General features: G+C 42.0%; 1 protein-coding gene across 1 annotated transcript in view; it reads right to left on the reverse strand.

Annotated features, from left to right (window-relative positions):
* Positions 1 to 8,627: 8,627 nt before the first annotated feature.
* The window catches only part of TMEM164 (transmembrane protein 164), a 294,646-nt gene continuing 276,035 nt past the window's right edge, over positions 8,628 to 27,238 (reverse strand). The window contains exons 5-6 of the mRNA XM_086918442.1: positions 17,067 to 17,167; positions 8,628 to 11,645 (exon numbers count right to left, since the gene is read on the reverse strand). Of these exons, the coding sequence (XP_086774568.1) occupies positions 11,439 to 11,645; positions 17,067 to 17,167 (308 nt within the window). The 3' untranslated portion in view covers positions 8,628 to 11,438. The remainder of the gene's footprint in view (positions 11,646 to 17,066; positions 17,168 to 27,238) is intronic.

The following is a 27,238-nucleotide window of genomic DNA, read 5'->3' on the forward strand; positions in this document are numbered from 1 at the left end:
TAAATGTGCCTATTATTATTATTTATTACCACTGCAGTCCCGGACACTAAAGGGAGCTACTTTGGACATGGATATGGTCCTTGCGAAAGGTCAGAATACCATCACTCACAGGTAAGGCATCCAACAGATAAATTGCAGTGTCAGAAACATACAGACAAACCATGGTAGCTTGAAACTTGGATGGGTGAAAGTCAAATCAGGATCACATATAATGATTGTATCTTATAATCCTTACAACTTGTAACAATATTTTTGGAGCCAAATACCCAGAGGCAAGTAAGAAAAAGCACATGAATCTCACACTAAATTGATGATGCTGAATTAATCTGTAACTTCAGGCTTCTGCTCTCAAATTCTTCTGTCCACAAAAATATATTTTAGTGATCCAATATTCAGGATTGACAACCGATAATAAACCTATATTGAATATTAAGTTACACAGCTGTATCATTAACTGTTGAAATTCAGAGCATAGTTCCAGTTTGGTCCCTTTTAATTGCACTTTTTTCATATTCCCGTCTTGTAAAGTGCATTGGAAATCTGTTACTTTAACAAAATATGTGACAATTGTTTCTTAAATAGACTTTCTTGTTGCTTTTATACATACTGAGTCCCACTGAATGTAACATTTATACACCCATGTAAGTACTCTAAAATACATAGCATTATGCCAACTTCGTCTCTTTTTAGGTCTCGCCTGGCGTTAGCAGCGCGCATGCGCTACTCTCGCCATGCAAGGGTTTTTGGTATGAATATAGTTTCGGAAGGGGACTTGAAGCCCCGCACCTCTTTGCCATTGGCTGCCGTCATCGTTTAGGGTAAACGCTGGTATCATTGGGAATCGAGCTTCTTTGTTACCGCCCTGTACATTTTTCGGACGGCCCATCTGGACAGACAGACACCATCTTTCTTTGCCATGACGTATGAGGGTGTGCTGGTAGCTTGTTTACTGGCCGCTCCTCCCTTCCCTTGGTCCATCCAAAACCAAACTTCCCACAGTTGCCGAGTTCACTCGCAGACAATTCTGATCAGGTCGCCCCTGTACTTAGACACCATGTTGCGCACATGCGCGGTCACTGAGGAACAGACACAAACGCTCACATTTACCCTATGCCGCACACGCCTGCCTTCGCCCTCTTCAGTCAGAGACAGGCCCTAGCTGCACTCACAAACATTAATATTCTACACCCAGGACGTGCGCGCAACTGCTGACTTCGGATGGGTCTGTGGGGCATCTGGCTGGACCCACACATCCGCCTCTTTGGTATTGGCCACAGCTCGCTGCCGGCGCCCGCAGACACATAGTCCTCCGCACACTCCAGCTCCGCACACCGTGAAGAGTCCCGAGCTCGCTCACAGACACCCCGTTCTGCCCAGCTTATGCTCTCACTGATTTGTGTACAGAAGCAGGTTTTGTGGTCTTATTGCCAACGTGCTCACTTTCCATGAGCAAAGCCCAGGCTGGCTCTGGCGTCGGAAAGACACACTGTTCTGCCTTACTTACTTTCCACCCGCAGCACTACCCATAAACAACAGCAAGCATTTACAATACAATAGGTCTCGCATTTAGGCGACTCTGAGCTATTAGCATTGTAAATTACAATTACTTTTATTTATGTTTTAGTTTTTAAAACATAAATAAAAGGCCTTGTCATTTACAATGCCAATACCTCAAAACTTCGACCTTTGCAAATGTTTGTTTCTTCTTACTTTGGGTAGACTTGTTCAATTCGTCTGGAAATGAGCTACACTTGTCTTAGATATACTGCTGCACTTGTGAATGCCTGGTGTTTGATCTATATTTCATCTCCAGATTTTAAATGTAATAGTGTAACTATTTACCCTTGCAGTTCTTAGGAACAGTGAACCCAGGCGATGAATAATTATTAATCGCCCGAGGAGTTGGATCCTGCCAGACTGCCATACGCGATTGCTTGCCCGTGCCATAGGCATCAATCCAGGCACAATATCGCCCCATTGCCGGCTCCATACTAAAACTGTCATCTCATCGCTAAGACCGCGGATCATCCATACAGCTGCCATTTCACCACGTACAGTGAACCCGGCTGGGTTCACTGTGAGTAATTTTTACTCTCCTTCACCCACAGTTTGACACACTTCACCCCACATGTGAAACAGCACTGTATACTCCGATGTCTCACACATCATAGGTCCTGACGAGACCCCATATTCTAGTCGGGTCGAAACGCCGTCAAGATACCATCAAGATAGCTCTCATGACTGTATAAAGTTGCTACATTATTCTGTATGACCTCTTTTCAAAAATGGTCGCTTCCTGAGATGAACATTCCTTTGAAACCTTGTGTATATTTTTTCACTTAATGTCACTTAACTGTGGATTTTCTTGGTTCTTATAGTACACTTGGGACACTTCGAACTGTCAGAAGTTTATTTTTGTACAATACTTATATGACTATGTAGAACCTTTTGCGATTTCTTTGAAACAATACAAAACATTTCTTTCAAACAAGCCTTGGTGTTACGCTCGCTCTCTCTTTAACATTCTTAACAAACCCCCTGTTAGATTTGCTATTATGCATTTTAGTTACCAATGAATATTATTCTAATACTCCACTGGAACCGTTGTTTTCTGTATAAAATAGGGTTCTAAATCAGGTCCTATATCTTGGGAGGTCTCGACTAAAAACCTGAAAACAGCTGTTTCCTCATCTGGAATAACTAAGACAACAGCACACTGGTGATGTTTTAAAAGATATTTATTCACTTTCAGTTTAAATATTCCACATTAGCCCACTGCAAGTCGCCATCTTTGCAAGGGGCTTGTTTTCGTCCTAATACAGTACAATTCAGAGGCAGAGCTCCGAAATCACACGAAGGAGCCACAAGAGAATCTCATCTAGCTAAACATTATTTCAGCACATCCAACGGTAAAAAGGAACAAGACACATTGCAAACTGACCCAAAATAAATAGGCATGTGTTCAACATTAACCAAGAATACAATAAGAGGGATGGCATTTCTTACATCCAACTGAATGTCCAAAATGTTGCTGGGAGGGAAGATGACCAGTGCTGGTGACACCTAGCAAATCGACAGCAAAGAAAGTAACATATCTTATACTTCCGGAGCGTACATACAGAGAGGATATCCAGCAGCCAAAATGTACTATTCATCCTTTATAAGGCTGCAAAACATACTACTCAGTTTTAACAAGCAGCTATTTACCTTGTCCCATAGCAATAATGGAGCACTTTAACATTTTTGCATTTAAGTGCTTTCCGTAACTGGGTACGTTTCTGGCACTGTCCATAAATGAAAGGATGGACTTTAACTAAAGAAGAAAAAGACCAATAACCTCAAGTTAAGATATAGTTTAATTTAGTGCTTTGCTCCAAATAGGTCTCTACTTTGGCAGGTCAGAATGAGGATGTGTGGATGCTGCAATCCGAGGGCAGTAATATTTTTAGGAGGGTGTGCCATTAAGAAAACTGCAATCAGGAAAGGGAGAAAAAAAATATCACCATGTATTCACATTTACAGTCAGGACCACAAAAGGCATTTGTAATCACTTTCAATAACAGAGATTTTCTACTCCCTTGGAATCTGTAAACATAGAATAGGAACCTGAATTCATAACAATCTAGTTACTTATGTCAGCTACAAATACACAACCCTAACACTGTTGAATCATGACAAACCCTGCCTAATGGGGAACACTATACTAACTTCCTTTACAAAGGCAGGTAGGACTTTTCCTGCCTTGTGCTAGACACAAATACTGAAAACACCACGTCCGCAGCACATTGTTCACAATTGGGAGGATGTGGTACTGGGAACATTTCCATTTTTTTGTTAGGATGGGATTTATGCGGCTTGGGAAAAAAACTACCAACATGTCCAAGAATAGATAGAAGCACTGCATTTAGGACAAAAAGAAAACACAACATTTTGTATACAACTTCTATGGCATGTGTGGGGCTTGGAATAGGGCCACGCTTTACAAAACCTTAATTCACGTATCAAATATATAAATATATACATATATATAGGTTTCATACACTTATTATCAAAACCCTGGGTTGAGCATCAGAAAAAGGGACAACACAGCTAAACTGAGGTACTATAAAACAGAGTTTAGACTCAACGTGCTCGACGGTCACAGCATCAAGAGTGCAGCTTTATCCAGCAACTTCCCGCCTTTCTAGATTCTGAATTAGTCAAGAGCCCAGAGTGAAGGCTTATGACTGGGGTAAAAGACACAACATAGGCCAAAAGAGCACCCCTGTCACCTGCAGGAGTGATTGGGACACCGGTGCAGGGCTTCAATAGCACCCTCCTTTGGCCGGTCTTGCAACATAAGCTCTCAAGGAAGTACAATGCCACATATACACAGTGGGGGCTACTTGCGCATAAAGTGTTAAACCTTTCAATCTACCCTTATTTGCTTTTCCCAGTTTGAGGGATAATGAGAACAACTACACTACATTAAGAACACTCAGTTGCAACTCAGCAATATCAACAAATGATTCACATGGCGCTAAACAGAGCATGGCGGTCATTCGGACTAGCTCTGCATTGGCGATATTCAGAAGAAGGCCAGAGGCCCCTCATTTGAAGAGCCAAGAGGAGAGCTTTCTCTGTATGCTTGTGCCAGTGAACCCCCTCAGCCCACAGCAAAATCATTTTAATACTGGTTTGTACCTCTCAATTAGGACTATAAGATTGCATTGGCTTGAGAGTTCTCTGCTTCACTCATTTTCAGAGCCAGTAAAATCAGCAATTCAACTATCCTTTTTTGCAACTAACTGGTGACCACAGGAGGTTGCAGCTACTTTTCCACAATGTTGTTTATTTTTAAAACTCTAATTAAATTATTACCCCAGCTATGTCACATAGACTGTTCTATGGAAAACCGTGGCATGTGACCGCCCATCCAGGAGAGGTTGTCCACCACCATACCTTCAAGTACCGCAAAAGCAGAGGTTTGACGGAACCTTATGATACTAAAATACTAGTACTTCCATATGTGCCTCTTTTCTGACTCAAACATATTTTGCGCTTAGTTATGTGAAACAATTAGTATAGGCCAGATGTACAAAGACACTGTAAAGCAACCAAAATAGCAATAGGTCATGTTGCAAAATTCCAGCTAAATGGGTCACAGAACGACCTGCCTAATGAATAATTATTAGTCAGGTCACTACATTCAATTCCCTGTAATTAGCTCCAAAGACGGTGACGGTGGCCTTTAAGGGACAGTAGACCACCATGCCTGGGTTTCCATTCCTAAACGGAAACCTTTTTCTCTTAAAGCAGTCCTTGTTCCTTAACAAGTATTATAGTAAAGCTGAAAGATGCCTCTGAAAACTGTTGGCCGTCCTGGGCGAATACTTGGATTTTAAAGCGCCCGCCTGTGAGAAAATTAAGTTAGTCAAACCTAAAAACTTGTGTGTGAATGAGGACACACAGAAGCACAGAGACCTTAGAATGACTCTCAGTTGCAATCTTCTGACATTATTGCCAGCAGCAGCTGTCAGTGTGAGGCCAAGAATTAAGAAACTGGAAAAAGAGTGAATACAATGAAATCTATTCTTCCTCTTAGGAGCCTGGAACCGTGTGACCTCTACTCTACAAACTAGTCCTAAAGTGGATGAATCATTTAAGGACGGTCTGATCATCTGATTTCATGGTTCTACAATGCAAATTATGGTGCTGATTTCTTTCATCTAAAACCACAGATTTGAGCTTGTAAACAAGGCAGAAAACACAGACGTTCAGTAAAATGCTCCACTTGAAGGTACACCTGCATGTCCATGTTTGGAATTCAATGTGCAGAAGAAGTGTGACTGTTTTATAATGTTTCTAAAAAAAGGAATACATCTACATAGGGATCTAGCTGTGTCTCTGTTAATGAAATGCAAAATGATCTATTTACTTGTACTATGTATGTGTTTGAGGCATTTGGAGCCATCTTATTGGCCTCTCTCTCCAAAATGTCAAAATATTGTACTTATTACCTTGAAAAACGATTTGTGTAAGCCAGTGGACCAACTCCTACACAATCCTTGGATAACGTCTTTGGTACCTTCATAGCATTTAGTGCCAAGCAGTTTATTTGTTCTGTTTGTGTTCATTCAGCAAGCATGTACTATATGTTCTCTGTTACACAAGTGTCTACCACAAGCAGGTAATTAGCTTCAATTAACGTTTAGTTTTTAAATTCAATATTTTCCTGGAGCCTCATATTTGGAGAGCATGACTCCCTGCATTTTTTTTTTGCAGAGGACCCTAACCAATTTTGGGGTGATCCCATCCAGAAAGGGATTTACTACTGCCCCTGTAAAGGATAAAGGTATGTCCAACTGTTAACACAGTAAAAATAGGTAACAAACATTTTTGCTGATACCCACAAAATCTTGAGATAGTTGAAGCCCACAAACATGCAGTGGCGACCTAAAAAGTCAAGGTTATGCCAATTGATTAAGATTTGCTTCTGCAATATTAAGTCATCGAGAAGTGAATCTGCACATGAATAGATCAATTTACGAATACAAATGGACCTGTTATTCATTCCTTATACTTGCAATTAAGTCCATTTGCCTATGTACATTGAACTTCCGCAGACACGTGACTGTTAACCTGGGCCAAAGTTGTCAGGTGGGCACTTGCAAAATTGTGGATGCAACACTGTGGACACAGTAACCAGGTTTGGCACAGCAGCCATGTGCAATCTTTCGCTCCAACATCCACCGACAGCTCCCTACCATACGGGAACTAGTAAGTGTTGCCACTGAACGACTGACAAATGAAGATTTAATTATACTTGTAGTCGAGCTCTGGACAAACTACCCTATTTTTACCTAATTGGGGGTCCTTTCTTTTCTCACACCGTGTTTCTGCCAGATTTATTAGGTTGGCTGTAATGGTACAGACAGGTGGGAGCCGGAAATAGGTCACTGCCATCTATGAACACTTCAAAGGGTGAGAAGTAGGAACTTCGAGAATGATCTTGACTAATAACATCTAATATAAAAGTTGAAATTGATTCTAAACGATATAAAATGACAGCTAAACATGAAAAAGACGGCTGCAGAACCCTGCATCTGATATAAAGATGCGTGGATCTTTAAAACCATTCAATGTTTGACATCATTCCTCATGATCTGCTCTATCAATTATTACTGACTTAAATGATGGGAGCATAGGTGGAGAGAATATTGAACATTTCAACTTTAATATTTCAAACAAACCTATTTACGTAAAAGCACAAGTAGGATCTACTTAGTTTGGAGCATGCGTCTATTCTGTAAACGCTTGCAGTCGGGTAGGCCTTAGCGAAGCATTTTAACTAAAATGAATTAAGGAACCATGTGTGCATGGGAGATCACACACATCACACAAGCACATGGAACCTGAGTACTAAAAACACAATTGTGCTCTGTTTACACTTGCACCAACTGTTTAGTGGGCGGTCAAATTTGTAGATTTGGATATGGTACAAGCTAGTCAACATCCCATAAAGTAAGCTGATGTCTGTTTTATTGTAAATAAAATCACAAAGGTAAATGACCAAATGGTATGTCGCAACTCAAACTGCACACCACATTCTAAACTTCAAATGCTGATGCAGTCCCAATCTGAACCTTCACATGCTGGACTGGGGAATGATTTGATCCTCAATGAGACCGCCCATGGGTTGACCAGTCTGCAGAATCGAAAATAGCGGTTTAGGGCACAACCTCAACAAGGAGAGACTATCACACCAAGGGCTACCACGACAGGTCCTGTGGCCCATAGTTGGCCTCTAGATTTTAGGAGGTATAACGTATGTGTTCTCAGCAGCATTTAAGCAGCAGGGAGGGCCACAGCAGTAAATCTTACAGCCAGGGAGGGTAGGCTTTAGCTAGAACATTTTGGTTAGACATTATATAAGGCATTACATATAATTCAATATTTAATGGCAACCAATGAAGCGGGTACAGAGTGGAGGCGATGTGGCCCCATTAATAAGCTATCTACACTAGAAAGGCAGTCACATTCTGGGTGCACTGAAGACAGGCGAAGGGATAACAGCATTATTAACAATGGCCCTGTTGGGGCTGAGGAAGTAAGTCCGAGTTCCTTTAAACATTGAGGTGGTAAAAGAAAAAAATAAATAAACAGACAGCATTTAGTACAGCAAAAAAGACAGGTTGCGGTTCCACACTAGTTCTTAATAAATGGAATAGGTGTGGAATGGGCCAAGAGAGTGCGGCTAGAATTGAGATTCCATCCATTAGCCGACAGCACCAAGGAGGCCAAGAATTTGATATCTGAAGTGGCCTCAAAATTGTGTCAATGTCCTGTTTAAGCGAAACTTGGACAAATGCTCAGCAATTACTCAATGCATCTTTGTTTTGCTTCAGCAGGACAGCCTCACCTGGACTTTCTATCCTCCCCATCAGCTCACTGTGGCACTGACAGCTCTTGTGCAATTATAGCATTTGCAAAATTCATTTGGGGTGCAGCCTTCCACCTACAAATCTCAAAGATGTATTGGGATGATTCCATTGAGCTTGAGACAGTAGTTTTCTTAAAATTCCTGTAAATGTGTTTCAGACAATCAGAGTATTTCTAGTTTAAAAATAATTAGAGCATTTGAATGATTGGGTCTCTTGAAAGGAGTCCAAAATAATGTAGTAAACAAAACTCAGGGCAAGAATGTTACACCTTTTGACAGTCCACGTAGAGGTTTGCTTACAACTACTGCGTAAGGTCTTGCAGATTGGCCATCCCATTTTACAACTGTATGTGCAGACGTGTGCCTTTAAAAAACAACAAACACGATTCTAAAACAGCAATCACCTTGATGGACGCAATGTCCTGCCGCTGTGTTCCGGCAAGTCGTCTCAGCGTGCTGGAAATGGTATTGAACAAAGAACAGCAATGACAACTATAGCACGTTTGTTTCGAAGGAGACTCCCAGATAACGGAAATGTAGGGTAGATGGCACAATCCCAATGAGAGACCCCTCCAGGCCACTATCGCTTTTCTGTAGTTCAACTACCCCTCATGGCGTATTACAATGTACATTTCTCTTTGCCAATTCCAAAGCAGAAGCAATGCAAGCCTTTACCTTACTGTCTGAGAGAAAAACCAATAGGGCAGATCAGGACACCAGACCAACACAGTGCCATGGTCAGTTCACTCTTAAGCAATGGACATCCACAGTTGATTATGTATACACCATAAATAACCACAATTTCTTCATGAACATCAAATACAGGGATGTATCTTGCTCCACTCCCTTCCTGCAGTTTTCCAAACATCCCTCAGAGTATGCTTGGAGGACCGCGGGTGTTGAGTAGTGCCATGTTCATCTGAAGGTGTTTCAGCCAGCATTGTAACCGATGCCCTTAATTGGCTACCCCATGAAATTAGCCACATTATTTGCTCCAATGGTGGAAGGAATGCTGAGAGCATGAATAGGTCCTACCCAAACTGCTGATGAGATAATTGCCAAGAGAATATGGCCAAGGTTTAATTATTTTAGAGTTGATAAGAAAATGTCAAATAATTAACAGTTTTCAGTGAACATCTAAGAGACGGAAGCCATCTTCCTTGAAAAGGAAGCAGTGGCCTTCTTACAGGCGTGGTGCCTTAAAGGAAGGTATTTCTCATTCATGTGCCTTTAGGTTTTGGAGCAAGGCAACCAAAATGGTCGCAACAATATTCTCCAGCCAGTTCACTTCATCTGATCCCTGAATGACCGTGCTAATTGCCAGTGTAGTTGGACTGGGACCCATACTGTGGATTAACTGCAGAATAGTTGAACAAGTCAATAGTGGTGCTCTCTGGTGGCCAATAACTGCTTGATAAAACTTTAAAACTTTTACCTTCATCTAAAAGGCCAGTAAGCGCCTTCTATTTTATCTGGATGTTTGCCGTACATCCAAGGTCGGACACTTAGGTCACCTTGTTTGTCCCTCACGTCCCCGGCTAGAAACTGTCCAATGATATTTATTTCCTGTAAATCGCCAGCTTCATTTGAGCAATGAAACTAGTATTTCAGTTCTCTGTGTTTTACTTACACTATATCAAGCAATATGGCTATTTCAGTCCATTCACGTGAAGAAGAGGTTACTGTGTAAGTCAGTACCGTGTGCCTGGGTTAGGAGAGGGGTCAAATATACAGTTTTCCACTGCAATAGTAAATAATCCTAACATTTCAATGCTCTTAAGTTGGGGGAGCAGCTATAGTAAGTGCTGATGAGTCAGATAAACTATTAAATGAACTCACAAGTATTTAATTAGATACTCTTGGATGTCTCTGAATGGTCAATGTACAGGATGCTGAAGTACATTCAATTGCAAATTATTTATTTACGTGCTTGTGTATCCCAACATTGCTAGCAGACTTGGCAGCTTTTAAGCTCACTTTCCCACCAATGAGCCTGTACATTGTGCACTCCTCAAAAAACCTTACACATATTAACTATTGGGTAAAATGTGTGAAAACCATGTACAGGTTAGTTAGCCCTTCTGACAACTCTCATATGTGACATGCTGGAATATTCCATTCTCAGATTTGGCCACTATGCTCAGGGTGATGCCAATCCAGTGGATCCTGCAGTCCCCAAATTCTCAATGAGGGGTGGCTGTGTGGAGAGGACAATCAAGGATGGTGTACACAAAAGAAACAAACAGGCCTATGCAGGACTTTCATGTGGAATCATCATTGCAAGAGTGATACAAGTACCATAACCTTTTTGTCATATTTACTGTTCAACTAAATATGGGAAGCAGTGGCTGCTTCTTGAGAAAAAAAAGCCCCAGAACGGTGAAGGTGAAAGGCTGTTAGAACCTACCCTGCATGTAGAAGACCTGTTTTTATCTCATATTTTGAAACTGGCCTATTATCATAGTTCTAATATTCCAGTGCATAATTCTTGGTGAAGGCTTGTTCGCCGACTAGAACCAAACATGATTTCCTGCAGCTCTACAGATGAACGGGGTAGTAATAAATTACTTAAGTGCCTCACAGCTGAATTGACTTTTTACAAGCTAGAAAATAATTCAATGTAAAAAATATTTTGAAATTGTGAACTTTTCTCAATTTTATCCTAGAAATTTTACAGCATGAGATACATGTACAAAATGTGCACAACTTGAAACATACACCATAATCCCTGAATAAGGCCACAGGTTTTGCCACTTTCTATGGACAAGAAAAGAAAGCAGCTGGCAAAACAGTCAATGGTCAATGAAACGATCGGAGGCAAGAACCTGTCTACGATATTGTCCCTCTTCTGCTGCACTCGTGCCACACACACACACACACGCAGAGACACACACATACATACAAACACACACGCACGAGCACAAACGCAAACACAAACCACACACAGCTAGTTTCTTTTGTTGGAAAACAAGTGCATTTTCTTCTCCTAGTTAAGTCCATTCCTTGGGCAGATCCATCAGTCAATTTTCTTAGCTGGAAGTTGAAGAAGATCCACAAAGTACTTATAAGCAGGAGCAAATGAATAGAACAGCAGGGTGATGAGCTTCCCGTGCACCATGGTCATGAGAGTCTGATGTCCGGATGCCCATATGCGGTATCGCGGTCCGTAGAAAGGATCAGACACTGCCGGGCACAACATATTGTTTAAATTTACTTCTGTGATCTGGAAAAAGACAACAATGAATAAGAATTGATTGAGTCAGACAATGGACCAATGACCATGGCAATACAAGTGGTCTCCAAAGACGTACACAGGCACTGACTACTGAGCACTGGCACACTGGAGTATGATATACACACATGCATACATGTCTACATAATTAGTATATATGCAAATGTGCAGAGAGTAATATGCTATATATTACTACTGGTGAGGGAGAACATCACCTCTTCTGACTCATGGTCCCTCCACACATTTTAAACTGGAAATAAATAGCATGTTACACGCTGTGCATTTGTGTATATATATATATATATATATATATATATATATATATATATATATATATATATATATATATATATATATATATATATATATATATATATATATATATATATATATATATCCAGTCATACCAAACTTGTAAATTTTGAAGAAAGCGCTGACACCATGAATCTGAATCCAAACTCGATTTATTCGATCAGTATCTGCTTAGACGCGTTTCGGCGTTGCCGCCTTGTTCACTACATCTGCATTTACTTTTCAATTCTACTTATATACATGAAACGAGTTATGGGCATGTCTATCAATTAACATACAGGCTCAAACCGGATGTTGCCATGGTTACAATGAGGCTCACCTGCATGTTAGGAAGGTCTTTTTTCAGTGTTAGACATGTGACACATTTACACTTAAAACAAAGTATTAAGTAAAACATGATCTAAAGTCTTAAATCACCCTAATGTGTTTATAAAATAATATCAACCTATAAGTAATGTAGCATGTTAAATTTCACAGCTAACATTTAAGGTACATAACATTGCAGGTGATTCTCTAGTGAGAAAGACAAAAAGAAAGTCTCATGCATTCATTAGCATATTTTGCTACTGCTTTCCCGTGTGCTTGCCATAGATGTTCCTAATAAAAGGACCTGATTTGGTAGGCCCCATGGTTTGCCTGTGTTTCACTTGTGTGGTTCAACCCAACATGTCACCATGGTGTTTTATGTCCTGCTCGTCAACCAGGTAAGCAGCAAAAGCGTTACAGATAAGAATTACCGCTGTGGGTTGTGCGCGCGTTTAGGATGCTGCTGTGACTTACAGTGATTGCATCCCAAAACTAAAGCACTGCTTCGCGCGTCCAAGTGTCCTATGGTGTTGCCCGAGTGGGCCTGACTGTTTGTGCGATCTTGGTGGTTGTTCCCCCAAATGTTTCGAAGGTGTCTGTGTATGCTTAACAACCATAGTTGATTTAAGTCGCTTTGCAGATTAAGATAAATCGCTGTCAGCGGCGCGCGCGTTTGGGATGTTTCTGTACATGCTTGTGTACTTGCTTCCCAAGTGTTGATATTGATGTTAGCGCGTCCGAGTTTTGTGTCGTGCTGCCCGAGTGGGCCTGACTGGTTATGCGATCATCATTGGGGCACTGATATTGAATGACATTGAATGACCACTAAATATATATATATATGTCAATCTCTGCTTCAAAGGTTGCAACCACAGAAAAATACGGACCACCACACAACTCCTCGAGTGTTCACAGCATAGGTTTATTATCCATTGACAGTTAAGGTAGGCATGACGCGTTTCGGGCAGGGACTGCCCTTGATCACATGGCGGACATGCAGTAGTGTTCACTTTAAATAGGGCACACACTCATTTTTTTCTTTCTCGTGATGACACCACGTGCTCTAGTGGTAAACAGTGAAGATATACTCCAAATGTAGAGTGTTTACATAATCAAAAGATTGGTAGCATTACAATTCAGCGTTTTACATAAGCAAAAGCACTTTTTAAGCCACATAATTCTTAGATTTTTCAAAGTGATAATTATACCTTATTACCGCATAAATGCGTTAGGCTGTGCAAAATAAGCTAGCAGCATGAAATTGTATGTCAAATACACAAAATAAATAACATATAAATATGTTAAAAACTATTGTATAAAAGACCATTTATAAAAGCCATTTAATAATTTTATGTTGCATACAAAACTTTTATAATTAAGCTAAAATAGATGTGCAAATAACATTATACGTTGATGCAATGGAAGTTCTCATTACATAAATGCTTTTTGTGTAAATCTATACTACTATAATAAAGGAAGAACTTTCAGCCTTTGAGGCGGGTAAACTCGGGAACCACAGCGCCAATCCACACACCCGATACACCGTTGGAATCGTCAGGGTGTGTAGATGGTTATAGGCTATATAAATGTAAAAAAAAAACGTTATTTAAAAAATGTACAGAAAAAAAAAGTAGTACCTCCGAAGTAGCGCCGGCCGCAACGTGCGTGCTTACGTCAGGAGCGCGGGGAGGAGCGGCGTCCAGGAGTGCGACGAGGAGCGGCGGACATGGCGCAGGGGAGGAGCGGTGACGTGAGGAGAAGCGGACAGGCCAGCGGCAGTGCGAGCAGCGGACAGGCTGGAGGAGCTGCGGCGGACATGGCGCGGGGGAGGAGTAGTGACGTGAGGAGCAGCGGACAGGCCAGCGGCGGTGCGAGCAGTGGACAGGCGGGAGGAGCCGCGGCTGAGGTAAGGGGACCCATGTCGGGGCAGGCGGGGCTCGGGGCAGGCGGGGGTCGGGGCAGGCGGGGGACGGGCCGGGGCTGCTGGACAATGTCGGGGCGGGCGGAGGTCGGGGAAGCCTGTTGCTCCCGGACAAGGTCGGGACGGGCTGCTAGTGCATAATAAAGCTGCCTCGCTAAGATCTTATGCTTGATCCTTACACTTCATGTTATGTGTGCAGTTGCAATTATGAACAACTAAAGTGCTATTGCTAGAATGGTTAACATGGAGTATTGGTCAGTCCCGCTCCTGGGAGAGATCCGTTATTTAATAAAGTAACCATATGTTGCAGATTCCCAATCCAAGTTTAAAGTGCTGAGTGATAATAGTGCAAAAAGGAGTTAAAAAAGTGATTTAGAAAGAGATAAAATTCAATGTCGAAAAGATGACGATAATAGTAAATTTCATGATATCGCAATTTTACAAGACAGCTATAGAAATTGCTAACAGGAATTACAGGCTATTTCTGTGACATTAATCAGAGAGACGGATGTGAGGACAAGACAAGGTAAGTTCGTTATAGAAAGGTTTGCATGTCCTCTCTATCGTTAAGACCGTTAGGGTGTTTACTGTTGAGATTGAGAATATATCTTGTCTCTAGTTGTCTTAATGCCTTGTCTCTGTCTCCGCCTCTTTTAGATACCGGTGCCTGATCAATTACAAAATAAGAAAGACAATTAACATCTTTGTTATGGCTTATTTTAAAATGTCTGGCTACCGGGTAGGCCGGGTCACAATTAATGATGGCACGAATGTGCTGTAGGATTCGCATGTATACAGGATTCTTTGTACTACCTACACATCTCAAACCACATGTACAGGTGAGAACATATACGGCATACTCTGTACGGCAGTCGTATTTACCCCTGATGGATTGTTCTTTAATTTTAAAGGGGGTCCTGTATGTGGTAGTGTTGGCTCCAAAGTTACATGCCCGACATGTCGCGCATTTGCGAAAACCATTACTTGTGGGTAGCCACGTTTGGATATTTTTGGTCTCAGTGGGGGTCTCTTTAGATAAAAGATTCGCCATGTTCTTAGATTTTCTGAATGTTACACTGGGACGTTCTGGTAACGTGGCTTTTAGAATTGGGTCAGTCAGAACTATGGGACAATTTTTATTCAAGATACCCCGTATCTTGCGTTCCTGTCTGCTATACGTGGTAATTAGTCTAGGTGAACTGTTTTCCTCTGTTATGTGAGTGTCTTGCTCAATGGTGTTAGGTAACAAGGCAGATCTTGGTCTTTCATTGGTTTTAGCTATGGCTCTGTTAAGGATGTCTTCAGTGTATCCTCTATGTCGCATACGATCCAAACACAACTTACTGCAGGTATCGAATTGTTCCGAAGTGCTGCAGATGCGCTTGGTTGACTCATGCAATTCCTCCTCTCCTCTAGTGTGGCTGGGTCAGCCACTTGCGAAAGGAGCAGATGAAAACTGACCATATGAAGTCAATGCAGATGAAAACTGACCATATGAAGTCAATGCACTATCATTGTGGGCTTTGAATTGTCTCTGGTTTACACCAGTCTTGTCTCAGAATAGGTCCAGGAACACAAGCAGGTTACTGTGTCTATCAGAAGTATGGAATGCTGGGTTGTAGAAATGTTGTGGGGCCAGCAGGTTTAGGAACTTTCCCGCACAGTAATGTAAGGAAAATGTATCATTTTAGCCAAAGTTTGAGACTTGCAGGGCAGTCTGCGTAGAAAGAATTAGTGGATCTTGCATGAAACCTACCCTGGACTCCGAAATGTCTGGATTTAGTAAGATTGTCAGGGTGTCAGTAGAGCCCGGCACCAAAGACTCCAGCTACCCACATCCCCAAAATGGGTCAATTTTCAAAGTGAAAACTTGATGTCTCCATATTACATTTCGGGGAACGGAAAAGTTTGGGTCCTGTCTCTGACCGGTTTGGACCTCAACTATCTTTCAAAAACAGAACAAAATAACAAGTCAGGATTACTTATCTAATGATTTGGACGGCACCCAGCCTGCCTGTACTGAGTGATTCCTTAATTGATTTGTGTATAGTCCAGCTTTTGGTGTTTCTGAATTTTGAGTACTTATTGTGTACAGTTTCAACACTTGTATATATTGCGCACACATTTTTGTCTGAATGTTTACTTGATTATTTTGATAAATGTGCCCTTGAAAACATGCTGATAAGACAACCAAATTTTGACAAAAAATAATAAAAAAGTTTTTCTAACAAACCCTGTGTATCACTTAGTACAGGCAGGCTGGGTGCCCTCCAAATCATTAGATAAGTGATCCATATTACATTTGGCGGCCTTTCCTGTTGCGGGTGATAGGCCCAGCCACACAAATCATATATTGTTTTCATTTGAGAAGCGTGAGAACATGTGTTATTGTAAAATGAATTTCTTCTGGCTCCCGAATGTAAGACGCTGTGCAAGAAAGATCACATTTTGCAAAATGTATTCTGAATCACACGATGGTATTGGTAACCATATATAACCACTACATCTAAACTCAGTATGTAGGGCATATTTAAAAGATACTTAGATTTCCGGGTTGCCTGTTTTTCCTTTATTACATTTTTCCATATGAATTGATGCATGGTCGGTACACGATGAAATATTGTCCATAAGCTGCAGCACACTTGTTCGTGCTGGGTGTCGCCCATTTTTAGACAACCAGCAAACGCAATATCTCACTGCTACCAGGCGTGTCTGTTTTTGAGTGCTAGATATCTAGAATTCCATAGCATGTCAACTGAAACCTTCAAACTGCAAACACACCTAGAGTAAGCCCTACCACAGAAAAAGCAGCAAAAATCAAAAGAATCGCACCAATAACAGCACAAGGAGATTTAACAAGTCTTCCATCTTACCAGCCCCAGGATCTGCAATAAGCTGAAGTGGTAGAAGAACATCAGGCCTGTGGCTAAAAGCGCCCACCAAAAATTAGAGAGGGGCTCAGGAGTGTAGATACCTGCAAGACACAAAAGCAGTAAGGGTGTAAATACTCATGGACCTTCAGAGCAATGGCATCCTATCTTTCCTAAATATATTTTTGTAATTATATTTTTTATTGAGCGTGAATAACAGACATAATAATCATGGTACATAAAGACAATCTTTCATAAAATCGAATCTCGCATTTCAATAGACAATAAATGACATAAGTTTAGTATTCTATTTTACTTAGTAATAACCAGCATTTTATATAGCACAACATAAAATACCTAGAATACAGATATAAGAAAGTACAGATTTAACAGTTAAAAAGCAGACACATTATGAATTAAAACCCTACATATTCCATTACACAAGGAGTAACCTGCTTTACACATTTTTGTCTGCACGTGAGGCCAGGACATAGCCCCCTCAAGTTGCCCTGATTCTGCAAAGCGCCCCTACCCTTTTTTCATTCGCCTCTTCAAATTGGTATGTCCGGTATAACTTGGGGAGCCACTGTCCCATTGTAGGCACCTTCTGAGATCTCCAGTTTTGCAACACCAAGGATCTGGCTACCGGTATAGCTATGAAAACAAAATATTGCCTGTAGTTTGATAGTTGACTGACTGTGTGAGAAAAGCCGAATAGGGCCAGCGATATTGAGGGTAAGATAACCTTAAAATTCAATCACTAATAAACCTAAAAGCCTCCTCCCAAAAGTGTTGTAGCCTAGGACATGGAAAAAATATGTGCGTCCAATCGCCTGCCCCGACAAATTACATCAAATGCATTTGTTTGGGAGTGATAAGAACCATTTATGTAGTTTGAGGGGAGTATGATACACCAAGCACCTAGAAAGAAAGGACATTCTCTTGAAGTTAGCTGCCCTCAGAGCCCTTCTCCCTAACTCAGACACTTATTGCCATTCCTTAATGTTAAATCAGCAATTAGTTTCCTGAGCAATTTTAGAGAGCATTGCCGCAGCGAGACTCTTATTTGAACCCTGTTGCAATAACTGATACCAATTTCCAACACCACTTAAATTCAACTCGAAGGCTGCTTTTAGGATTATTCTTTCCCTCTCATTAATTATTTTGTACTTATTTACAAGAAAGCATGTTATCTGCCTAAAACTAAACCAGTGATCCCGACTCTGAGGTTCGTATTGACGTACAAATGATTCCCACAATATCAAATTGGCACTGTTATAGAAATCTCCTAACTTGCGAAAGCCTAGACTATTATAGGACTGCAGTACCTTTTGAGAAAACTGAAGACCCCATAACTCACAGTCTTGAAGGGAGGTGTATGCGTGGCATGTTGGGTTATTGTAGGTTTTATAGAGCCGCTGCATACAGGTTGCAATTGGATTCGCAACCCTAGATCTTGTCTTTTTAGGTAGCTTTGCAGTGTGCAAGAATGCTGGTAGCTTGATTGCACTTTGTTAGCATGAGGCTTAGTAAAACATTTCGAGGAAGGGACCACTAGCTGAGTTAGTAAACTAATTAGCACAGCTTAGTAATAAGTAGGTTAGTGAGGTAATGCAAGTCCCCCCTGCTCTACATCTAATTATAAAATAGAGGTCTTAATGGCAAATATTTTAGCCCTTCAGGAAGATCAGCCTCCAGAGAATTAAATAAAAGACGCTTCGTTTTGGACTAATTAACGTTATACCCCCCCTCCCTCTTTATAGCTAATTGCTCAATAAAAAGTGAAACAAAAGGGGGGAAAGAGGGCAACCCTTCCTAGTACCCCGTCTTATCACTACTTCGCCTGCCTGATCTGCGTTTATGATTATTTTCGTAATTGCCCCCTTATAAATTCCTCTTAACATCTCTATCTAGCGGAATCGATAACCAAACGTCCGAAGGATAAAAAAGGGCCGGCCAAACCAACAGATCAAATGCCTTTTCTGCATCCATCATTAAAATAGCTGCTCTATCCTTCCTGGCTGAAAAATAGTCAATAACTCAAATAAAAATAAGGTATTTGCAGACATCGATCTGCCAGGCAGAAACCCTGTTTGGTCCCCATGTATCACCTGTTGCGCACATCGTAAAATGCTATTCTCCCAAATGTTCCTAAAAAGCTTGTAGACTAATTGGGCAATAGGAGCTTGGATCCTTAGGGTCCATATCCTTTTTCAAGATAGTGATCACTACCGATTCCTTAAATTTGTCAGAGATGGGCAACCCATCCATAATCTGATTATACAGGGATACCAAAAAGTGAGAAAGTTCATCTAAAAACAACTTATAGACTTCAATCGGTATTCCATCATTTCCACTTGCCTTTGCACTGGCTATTACTTCTATAATTTCCCTTAGTTCTGTAGATGTAATCGGTTCATTCAGAACCTTACAATCGTCTTCAGTGATCGTAGGTAGCTGAACTGAAATAAAATAATCCTAAGGGTCCTGATTGCTTAACTACCTGGTGCTCTGTGTAGATTTTATTAAAGTGAGACATAAAAATGTCAGCAATTCTATTGTTATAGCAAATCTGATTAGCATTACTGGGGTCTCTTATTTGATGAATTAGTTGCTAATCTCTGTTGCGTATTTGTAGTCCAAGCTAAGAATTTACCCATGTGTTGGCTGTCTTCATATACTTTCTGTTGAAATGCTTTGCTCCCCGAGATCTCTTCAAGAATAAAAATGTTTTCTAATTGCTCTTTCGCCTTTGTTAATTCCTGCTGAAGAACGTCTACCTCAGGATCTCCTGGGGGTCTGGACATAAGTTCTACCCTTGCTTGATCTACAGCATTCTGAAGTCTTTGGAACTTGTGTTGTCTAAATGTATAGAGATTTGCCCTGTATGCAATCACCCTACCCCGGAAAGCTTCATTAAAAGCTTCCCAGACTATAAAACCTGATACTGTATTAAAATGTTGCTTGTAAAACCATTGTATAAACTCACGAGTTTCAGAGATCCATATAGGATATGAGCGCAATATCGAAGTACCACCTGCTGTTATTTTTTTTTTAGGGTGGGTAGATGTATTTCCAAGGAGACTAAAGAATGGTCTGAAGACAACTTCGAAAAAATAGTGGTTTCGCCTCTTTCAAGTTGTTTATTTATCTTTAAAAAATCTAAATCGGGAAGCTGTTCAATATATAGCTGAGAAGTATGTAAACAGAGCAAGGCATAGGCGGTCGAGCCACCATGGATCTACTAGGGCGACATCTTCTTTCATAATTCTTAATAATCTAGCTGTCTTTGGTTTTAAATGCTGCTTGCCCTCATTGGATGTATCCAGATCTAGGTCTTGTATGAAATTGAAGTCAGCTCCCATTACTGTAGTGCCATGGGCATTTATCAACAGATCGTCAATCTGTTTCAAGGCCCTAGTATCGTCAAAAATTGGGCCGTAGTAGTTCAGCAACAAAATACATCATTAACTGAAACCTTGATCCAGATCCATCTTGCTCCTTCATCCCGAATCATCTTTCCTATCTCCCAGTCTAGGGCAGTGCAAAGTAGGATACCCACCCCGTACCGCAGTATGTGCCAAAGCAAAGTACGCATTCTTCTGGGGGAGTGTAAAGTTAGGGAGAGGATTTAATGCGTGTTTCTTGTAGAAAGATCACCTGCGGGGAAAATGAGGCCAGCCATTTTAACATTGCTCCTCTTTTCTGTGCATTTGAAAAACCTTTACATTACATGTGATTACCTTTAGTGGTTGTGGCATCTTTCAGAATAAAACATGCCACCTTAACACAACCCACAAATACACATTATGCTCTCTCCTTTACCATTTGTACTGTCCCTATGGTTGAAGTTACAAACCCCTTAGTGGCATACAAACCTCTGCATATCCCTTGCTACCTGAATTTGATTACATTCCTGTTCAGTTTCCTGTCCATTACTTTCCTGCTATTTCCCCGCCCCATTTTTTTCTGCTTTTCCCTCCAACCCCACCACCCTTGCCCCCACTAAACTACCCTGAGGAAGGAGGTAGCTCTTGCCTCGCCTCCTCAGCCCCCCCATGCCCCCAAGCAATCAAGGGCACCTTGTCTTAGCACCTGGTTACACATCTATCCTCCCTACCCCCTCTGTACCGTATAACATGTAACGTTTAGCCGCCACATTACCTCCTGCAGAGTATTTCTCGCTTAAAGCGCTATCATTCTCAAAAAAGTGCTTGAGATTTAGGTTTCCATCCAGATCAATTTGAGCTGGTTTTGCTGGCCATGGCCTATAATCCTTTTATCTAGGAATATACAGAACAGCTCATTTCTTGTTGAGAAAGGAAAAGTAGAAATCAACTTTACAACGTTCAATAGTTATTCAGGAAGAAGTTGCTACAAGCTTTTCCCTATCCACCATAGAAACTACCATAACTCCCTCGAAAGAAGAAGAAAATAAAAGTGCCATAGTAAAAGTGAACATCGTGCATAAAGCGCAAAATGCAATCAAGTTTTCTAGTACTAATACTTATACTAAAAAGATAGTACTTATCACAGGAGAGAGTACTAGCAGCTTTAGCCTATACATAATCCCCGTAGAGGAGAACAAAATGCAATAATAAAAATGCGCACAGTTAAAGTGAACATAGAGCATAAAGTGACTAAAGCGCAGGAAAACCGGGCTTAGATGCATTTCAAATTTCCATAACTATATATAGTTCCAGAATTCTGAAGTTCTAAGGATCTTACTCTGCTCAGATACCACCCCTTTCACTATTTTCCATTTGCTTGAGTAATCTTTTGTAGCAGTTCTTGAGCTTCTTCCATAAAGGAGCAAAGATGGAACTTTCCTTTCCATAGAACTTTCAATATGGACTGCTGGGCGATAGAAACCTGTGCCCCTGCACTCTTGAATTGACCCATCATGCCCTCGAAGTCCCCCTGCCTATGTGCTGCAGACGCTGACATATCGGAGTACACTCATACTTTGGCTGCATCGAGTAGAACAATGTCCCTCTTTTGAATCGCCTTAGTTAAAATAGCCTCCCGTATACGATAATCTGAGAAATTCACAATCATCATCCTGGAATAATTAGCCCCCGGAAGTTTCTGGAAGGGGACTCTATGGGTCTCCATCATAGTGAGATCCTCCGGTGCTTTCTCGAGTATATGGTCTCTAATCAGCGACTATGTAAACCAAAGGATTGGGCTGACCGTTGAGGCGTTCACTGTCCTCCGGAATCCCTATGAAACGCCAATTTGAACGTCTTTTGTAATTCATCATCTCATCCATCTTTAACTTTGGGGCCTGCAGATTTTGCTGGAGAGAGGCAATATCAGAGTAACATGCCAGGGATTGGTCTTCGATGTCAGATACACGTTTCTCCAGTTCTTTAAATCGCTCTGGTATTTGCTGTACCATAGTATCAATTTGATCTAACCTCTGGTGTAATAGAGAGAGCTCTTGGGCCAGCGAGGCTCTACAGTCTCGTATTTCTCCCAAGATTGTTTAGAAAAGCGGTTGCATTTGGTGGATCGAGGCCATTGGAGACTGGGCCATAGTGGTGCTTCCCCCAGCAGCGACAGACATGCTTGCAGCCCCTTGCTGACTATACGAATCCAGCTCATCGGCCAGGAGTGTAAACTGGAGACTGCGGGATATGGAGGGAGACAAAAGCCCTAGGCCACCTGGTGTCACTGGTTCATGAATGGGGCGTCCAGACCTTTTCCTTGAGCAGACTGTAGGCAATTCTAAACCTCTCTCTTGGGCAGACTGCCCTCTCTGATCCGTAGTGATATCAGATGGCGTATCCAGGGTGGTTTGAGCAACCTCTCCAGATGGTGGCTGGACCACTGGAAGCAGCTTGGTGTCCATCTGGTTTATCTTAAGATCTTTTAAAATAAAAAGGTAGTCTTTAGGAGTATTGGCTGTTTCGGCCATCATGTTCTTTGCCTCAGTTATTTCCCTAATAGCCATTTGGGGAACCAGAACCTCACTTCCATTGATCTCTTGATGCATGCTGGAAAGCCGTGGTCCACGCCTAGCTCCTTCTGCACCCTGCCTGGGACTGTGATCTCACCCCCCCTCCCCGAGACCCCCCCTTTTTCCCTAATGGCCGCTACCACTGGTAACACATTTCTGGTGAGGACCCTAAGGACACTGAGGAGGTCCATGAGGGGGTACACACTGGGGAGAGAAACCTGGGAGTGCAAGATCCATTACAGCGTTCATTGCCTCACCCTTTTTCTGGATGGCTCTTCTCCTTATAGTCAGAATTCAGGATTACGCTGCTTTTCTCTTCGCCTTTTGGGTCAACACTGGAGGAATGGGGGCCTCAGCTGCAGCTCTTGCTCCTGATCCTCTCCGGACCATCTGCCGCATACTTTCCAATCTCGACCTCCAAATGAGTAGCTCTCGTCTAAGCAATAGGACCTATAGGGCACTTCACTGCAGTTTAGCTTTGTGGACAGAGGTTGTTTTTTCAGCCAAGGCTATTTTCCCCTTTCAGTTATAGAGGCACAGAGCATCCGCGGAAAAACCGCCCAAGCCACCTGAACAAGGTGTCCCAGCAGAGAGTATACCCTTTTCCTCACATAAGAGTCTCCTCGGGTTTCACCAACAACCGCGATGGCCGTAAGGGGGTCTCGCCCAGCACCTGGTTACCTCTTGTCAAAGGGACAGTCCATTATCCCTGCAGCGCCTTTCTACTCCTCACCGGGTCCGATACTTGTCGGAATCCTCAAAAATAGCCGCAATCCAAAGTCTCCTTGCGGGATTCTCCCTCTGCCGGTTCCCGCTGTTATACTTGTACATCGCTATGGCCTTCCTCGCTGCACCCTGCTCATGGCTGAGCATGACCCGCAAGCAGCCTCACAGGAAAGAGGAAGGGGAGGAGTGAGGCGCCTCCGCAGCAGCGTAGCATCGGGATCGCCCACTGCCGTCTAGATTTCCAATGTGGCAGCTGCATCTTCAAAACAGCATCTTAATTTGCCAATGTGGAGAAACCCCAGGCACAACAATATGGATTCAAGGTTTTAGCAAAAGCTCATCTTGGAATCGCTATGAACGCAGAAAGCAATGATAAGCTCACAGCATCATGCTCTTGAAAGAGAATGAATGATCTTTCATCGCAACAATGAGAAGTACCTCAAATGTGCATGGACTTCAATGTGGTCTGTGCCAATATCACAGAGCTGAAACGCGTATCTCAACAATCTGGGCCAAAACCAATGTCTCTGCATTTTTATTTCACACACCTGCCCCTCAGCAGCAAGGTGGAGGCTGCAAGGAGAGAAAGGTGGGGCCTGGTCTTCAAGTGGTGTAGGTTTCTAAGGTTCAGAGATATGTCATCAAATTTTCTTTTGGACGACATGAGTCTGGTTATGGAATGAAAATAGCAAGAGGACCAAGCAGTGCAGGTCAGAATGGCACTGCCATAATGCAACAGGAGACGATTAAAGCGGGTGCTGCAACCATCAGCTGATTTGGGGATAGAAGGTGTTGGACTTTCTTTAATGAAGGAAGACAGAAATCGCCAGACATGGAAAGTTTGTGTGTTTGTTAAAATCAAAGACCAATGATTTTGCCACAGGATCTTGGAGAAACTTTTTAATTTGAGTTTTTCAAGGCGTTCTAGCTAGAATGCGTTTTAAATTAAGGTGTGAAAAGAAGGAATTCAGGTTTTTGTGGGTTTTAAATAACTAAATTGTCTGACGTCCACTGCCATTGCCTAGCTGCAACATTGTCTTCTCGCCACACTTTTCACCTACAGTACTGATGCTAGCACAAGGGCCTAAGCTCTTTGTCCAGTTCATCTGTAATCACTTTTGCCTCTGAGGCACTCAAATGTCTTTCTACAGTATTTTTGAATGGAAAATATGTTAAGGGAAAAGAAGCATGAGTTTAGAAACAGATTAACTGAAGCCCCTGTATTAGGTGATCTCACTGTGGTCCAAGTGGCCCACAATCCCACCTCTGGAATTTAGTAAGACTAGTCCGTATTCCTGAAACTCTGTAAGGGTGGTAAGGGGGTGATGGGTGCAGCCATGTTCCAAATCTTTTAGAATTGTATCCAATATTGCATGGATGTAAATGGGGAACAGGGCACGAAGGGCGTTTCCTTCTTGTCAGCCAACCGCATGATTCCTTGGGTCTGAGCCTAATCACATGTGGCGTCATGCAGTATTTATATTGCTGGAAGGAGTTTCACATTTCTGACTAGGGACAACAAACCAAAAGGAGTAAAAGGTAGTCTTGGTTGATCAGCAGTAGAGTGACAATACAGACGGTACAGAATTAATATAACGCTGTTCTAATAAAGTGCATCATACCATCTGTGTGCAATTTATAAACACTGTAAAACAAAATATGGGTTACTGCCACAACCAACGTAAGGGTACTCAATTTACCAACTTTAAAAGGATGAAGAGTTGAGCAGGCCATGCCAAGATTTGAACGCTCAGATGATGTCCGGGGTGAACGTTTAGCTCTTTGAGCGATCTTGCCAGTTAGAAGGATAAAATGGTCAACAGAGACTACCTTTTCTTCATTTTAGTTTGTTGAACCTAGTCAGAAATGTGAAACTCCTTCCAGCAACATAAATACTGCATGACGCCACATGTGATTAGGCTCAGACACAAGGAATCATGCGGTTGGCTGACAAAAAGGAAACACCCTTCATGCCATGTTGCCCAATTACATCCATGCAATATTGGAGAACATTGGGTGTATGATGTGTCACGTATATTCTATGCACAACCAACAATGCATAAATTTAATTTACAAAAAATGGTGCAGCTGAATAATTCATCCCACCCTAGGGAAGATGAGGAGAAACTCAGCCTGGATCTTTAAGAGTGAAAGGAGTTACTAAACCTGTACAGTGCCCACTTCTAAACACCATCAAGTCTTGATTCAGAATCCAAGGCAAGAGCCATTCATTTTTAACACGCCGCGATAGACGCATTAACCAAGGTTGAACACCATGAGGAAAGGTGGGAGTTTAAATTGCTTAAGGGCCCAAGGTACTTCTAAGGAAGCTTTGCATCTTCCACCACCCAGTTCCCGTCAGTGATACTTAACACCAGTGCCAACCTTTCCACCTAACCATCACACTCCTACAAATGTGACAATTTGTGCTTCCATGTCACCTAAACTTGTAAGAATGGCATAGAAGTACCAGCATTATTATTATTGTTCACTCTGCTGACCCAGAACACCAAGCCACTCAGTGTGGTCTTTTAAGCCAGCGTGTTGAGTTTCAGATCTGGAGATCCACCCTCTCTCTTTGCACATTAGCAGAGCTATGGGAAAGCTGTAAGGAAGAATGCGGTGCATGCAGATGTTACCAATAATCACCAAGAAAGCACTTGTTGCTCTTCCCTTTTGCCTTGGAGCACGGTTTAATACGATGGTAAAATGAGCTTTTCCAAGCTAAGGGCATGGAAAACTGAAGCTTCTGCAGCTGAAACAAACAACCAGAAGTTCCTTTTATTAGATAAAGATACTTATTAGGAGAATGGACAGTAGCCCTGCAGATAGAAAAATCAGTGTGCAGAAGATGGTGGATGATGACCCTCGTCCAAGTGTGATGATGAAGGGGTGATGTCAGGAGGAAAGGCAACAGATTTAACAGGAACCAAAAAGTAAAGTTTGTAGGCTGTTTTACCGCAAAAGAGGCCAAGCCCATCAAGTTGGCGCTTTCATACCCTCATTGTTCTCAGTGTCCTCTTTCAGGAGAGCAACATCGGCCTGGTGCCCCAAGGACACTCTGCCTTTTGCAGGGGAGCAACAATACATTGCTGTTCCCTCTGTTGTGAACCTGGGCGTCATGGCTAGCTGCATGCTCTGTGCCGGAGGTCTACAGTCACAACCCAAAGAAGAGGATAGGACTCGAGCATGTATGCAAGTATATGTGTATGTACTTATATTCATACACAGCAAACCTAGCTGTGAAGCAACAGAGTGCTGCACAAAACATGAGGTTTTGGTAGACTATCATAGATTGTGTACATCAAGTGGGGATTACACGAGTACATTTTGCACACATTTAGGCACAGAAAGATTGAGTGATTTGTCCAGAAACACACCATGTTGTGTCTATCGCAGAGGCCAGGATTCGAACCGGGGTCCCCAGGTTCCAAAGCTGGCACCTCGAGAGCTGGGCCAATCTACTCATTGATGCTTTGCTCGCTGC

Source organism: Lissotriton vulgaris, chromosome 4_1, assembly GCF_964263255.1.
Source record: "Lissotriton vulgaris chromosome 4_1, aLisVul1.2, whole genome shotgun sequence".
NCBI lineage: Eukaryota > Metazoa > Chordata > Amphibia > Caudata > Salamandridae > Lissotriton > Lissotriton vulgaris.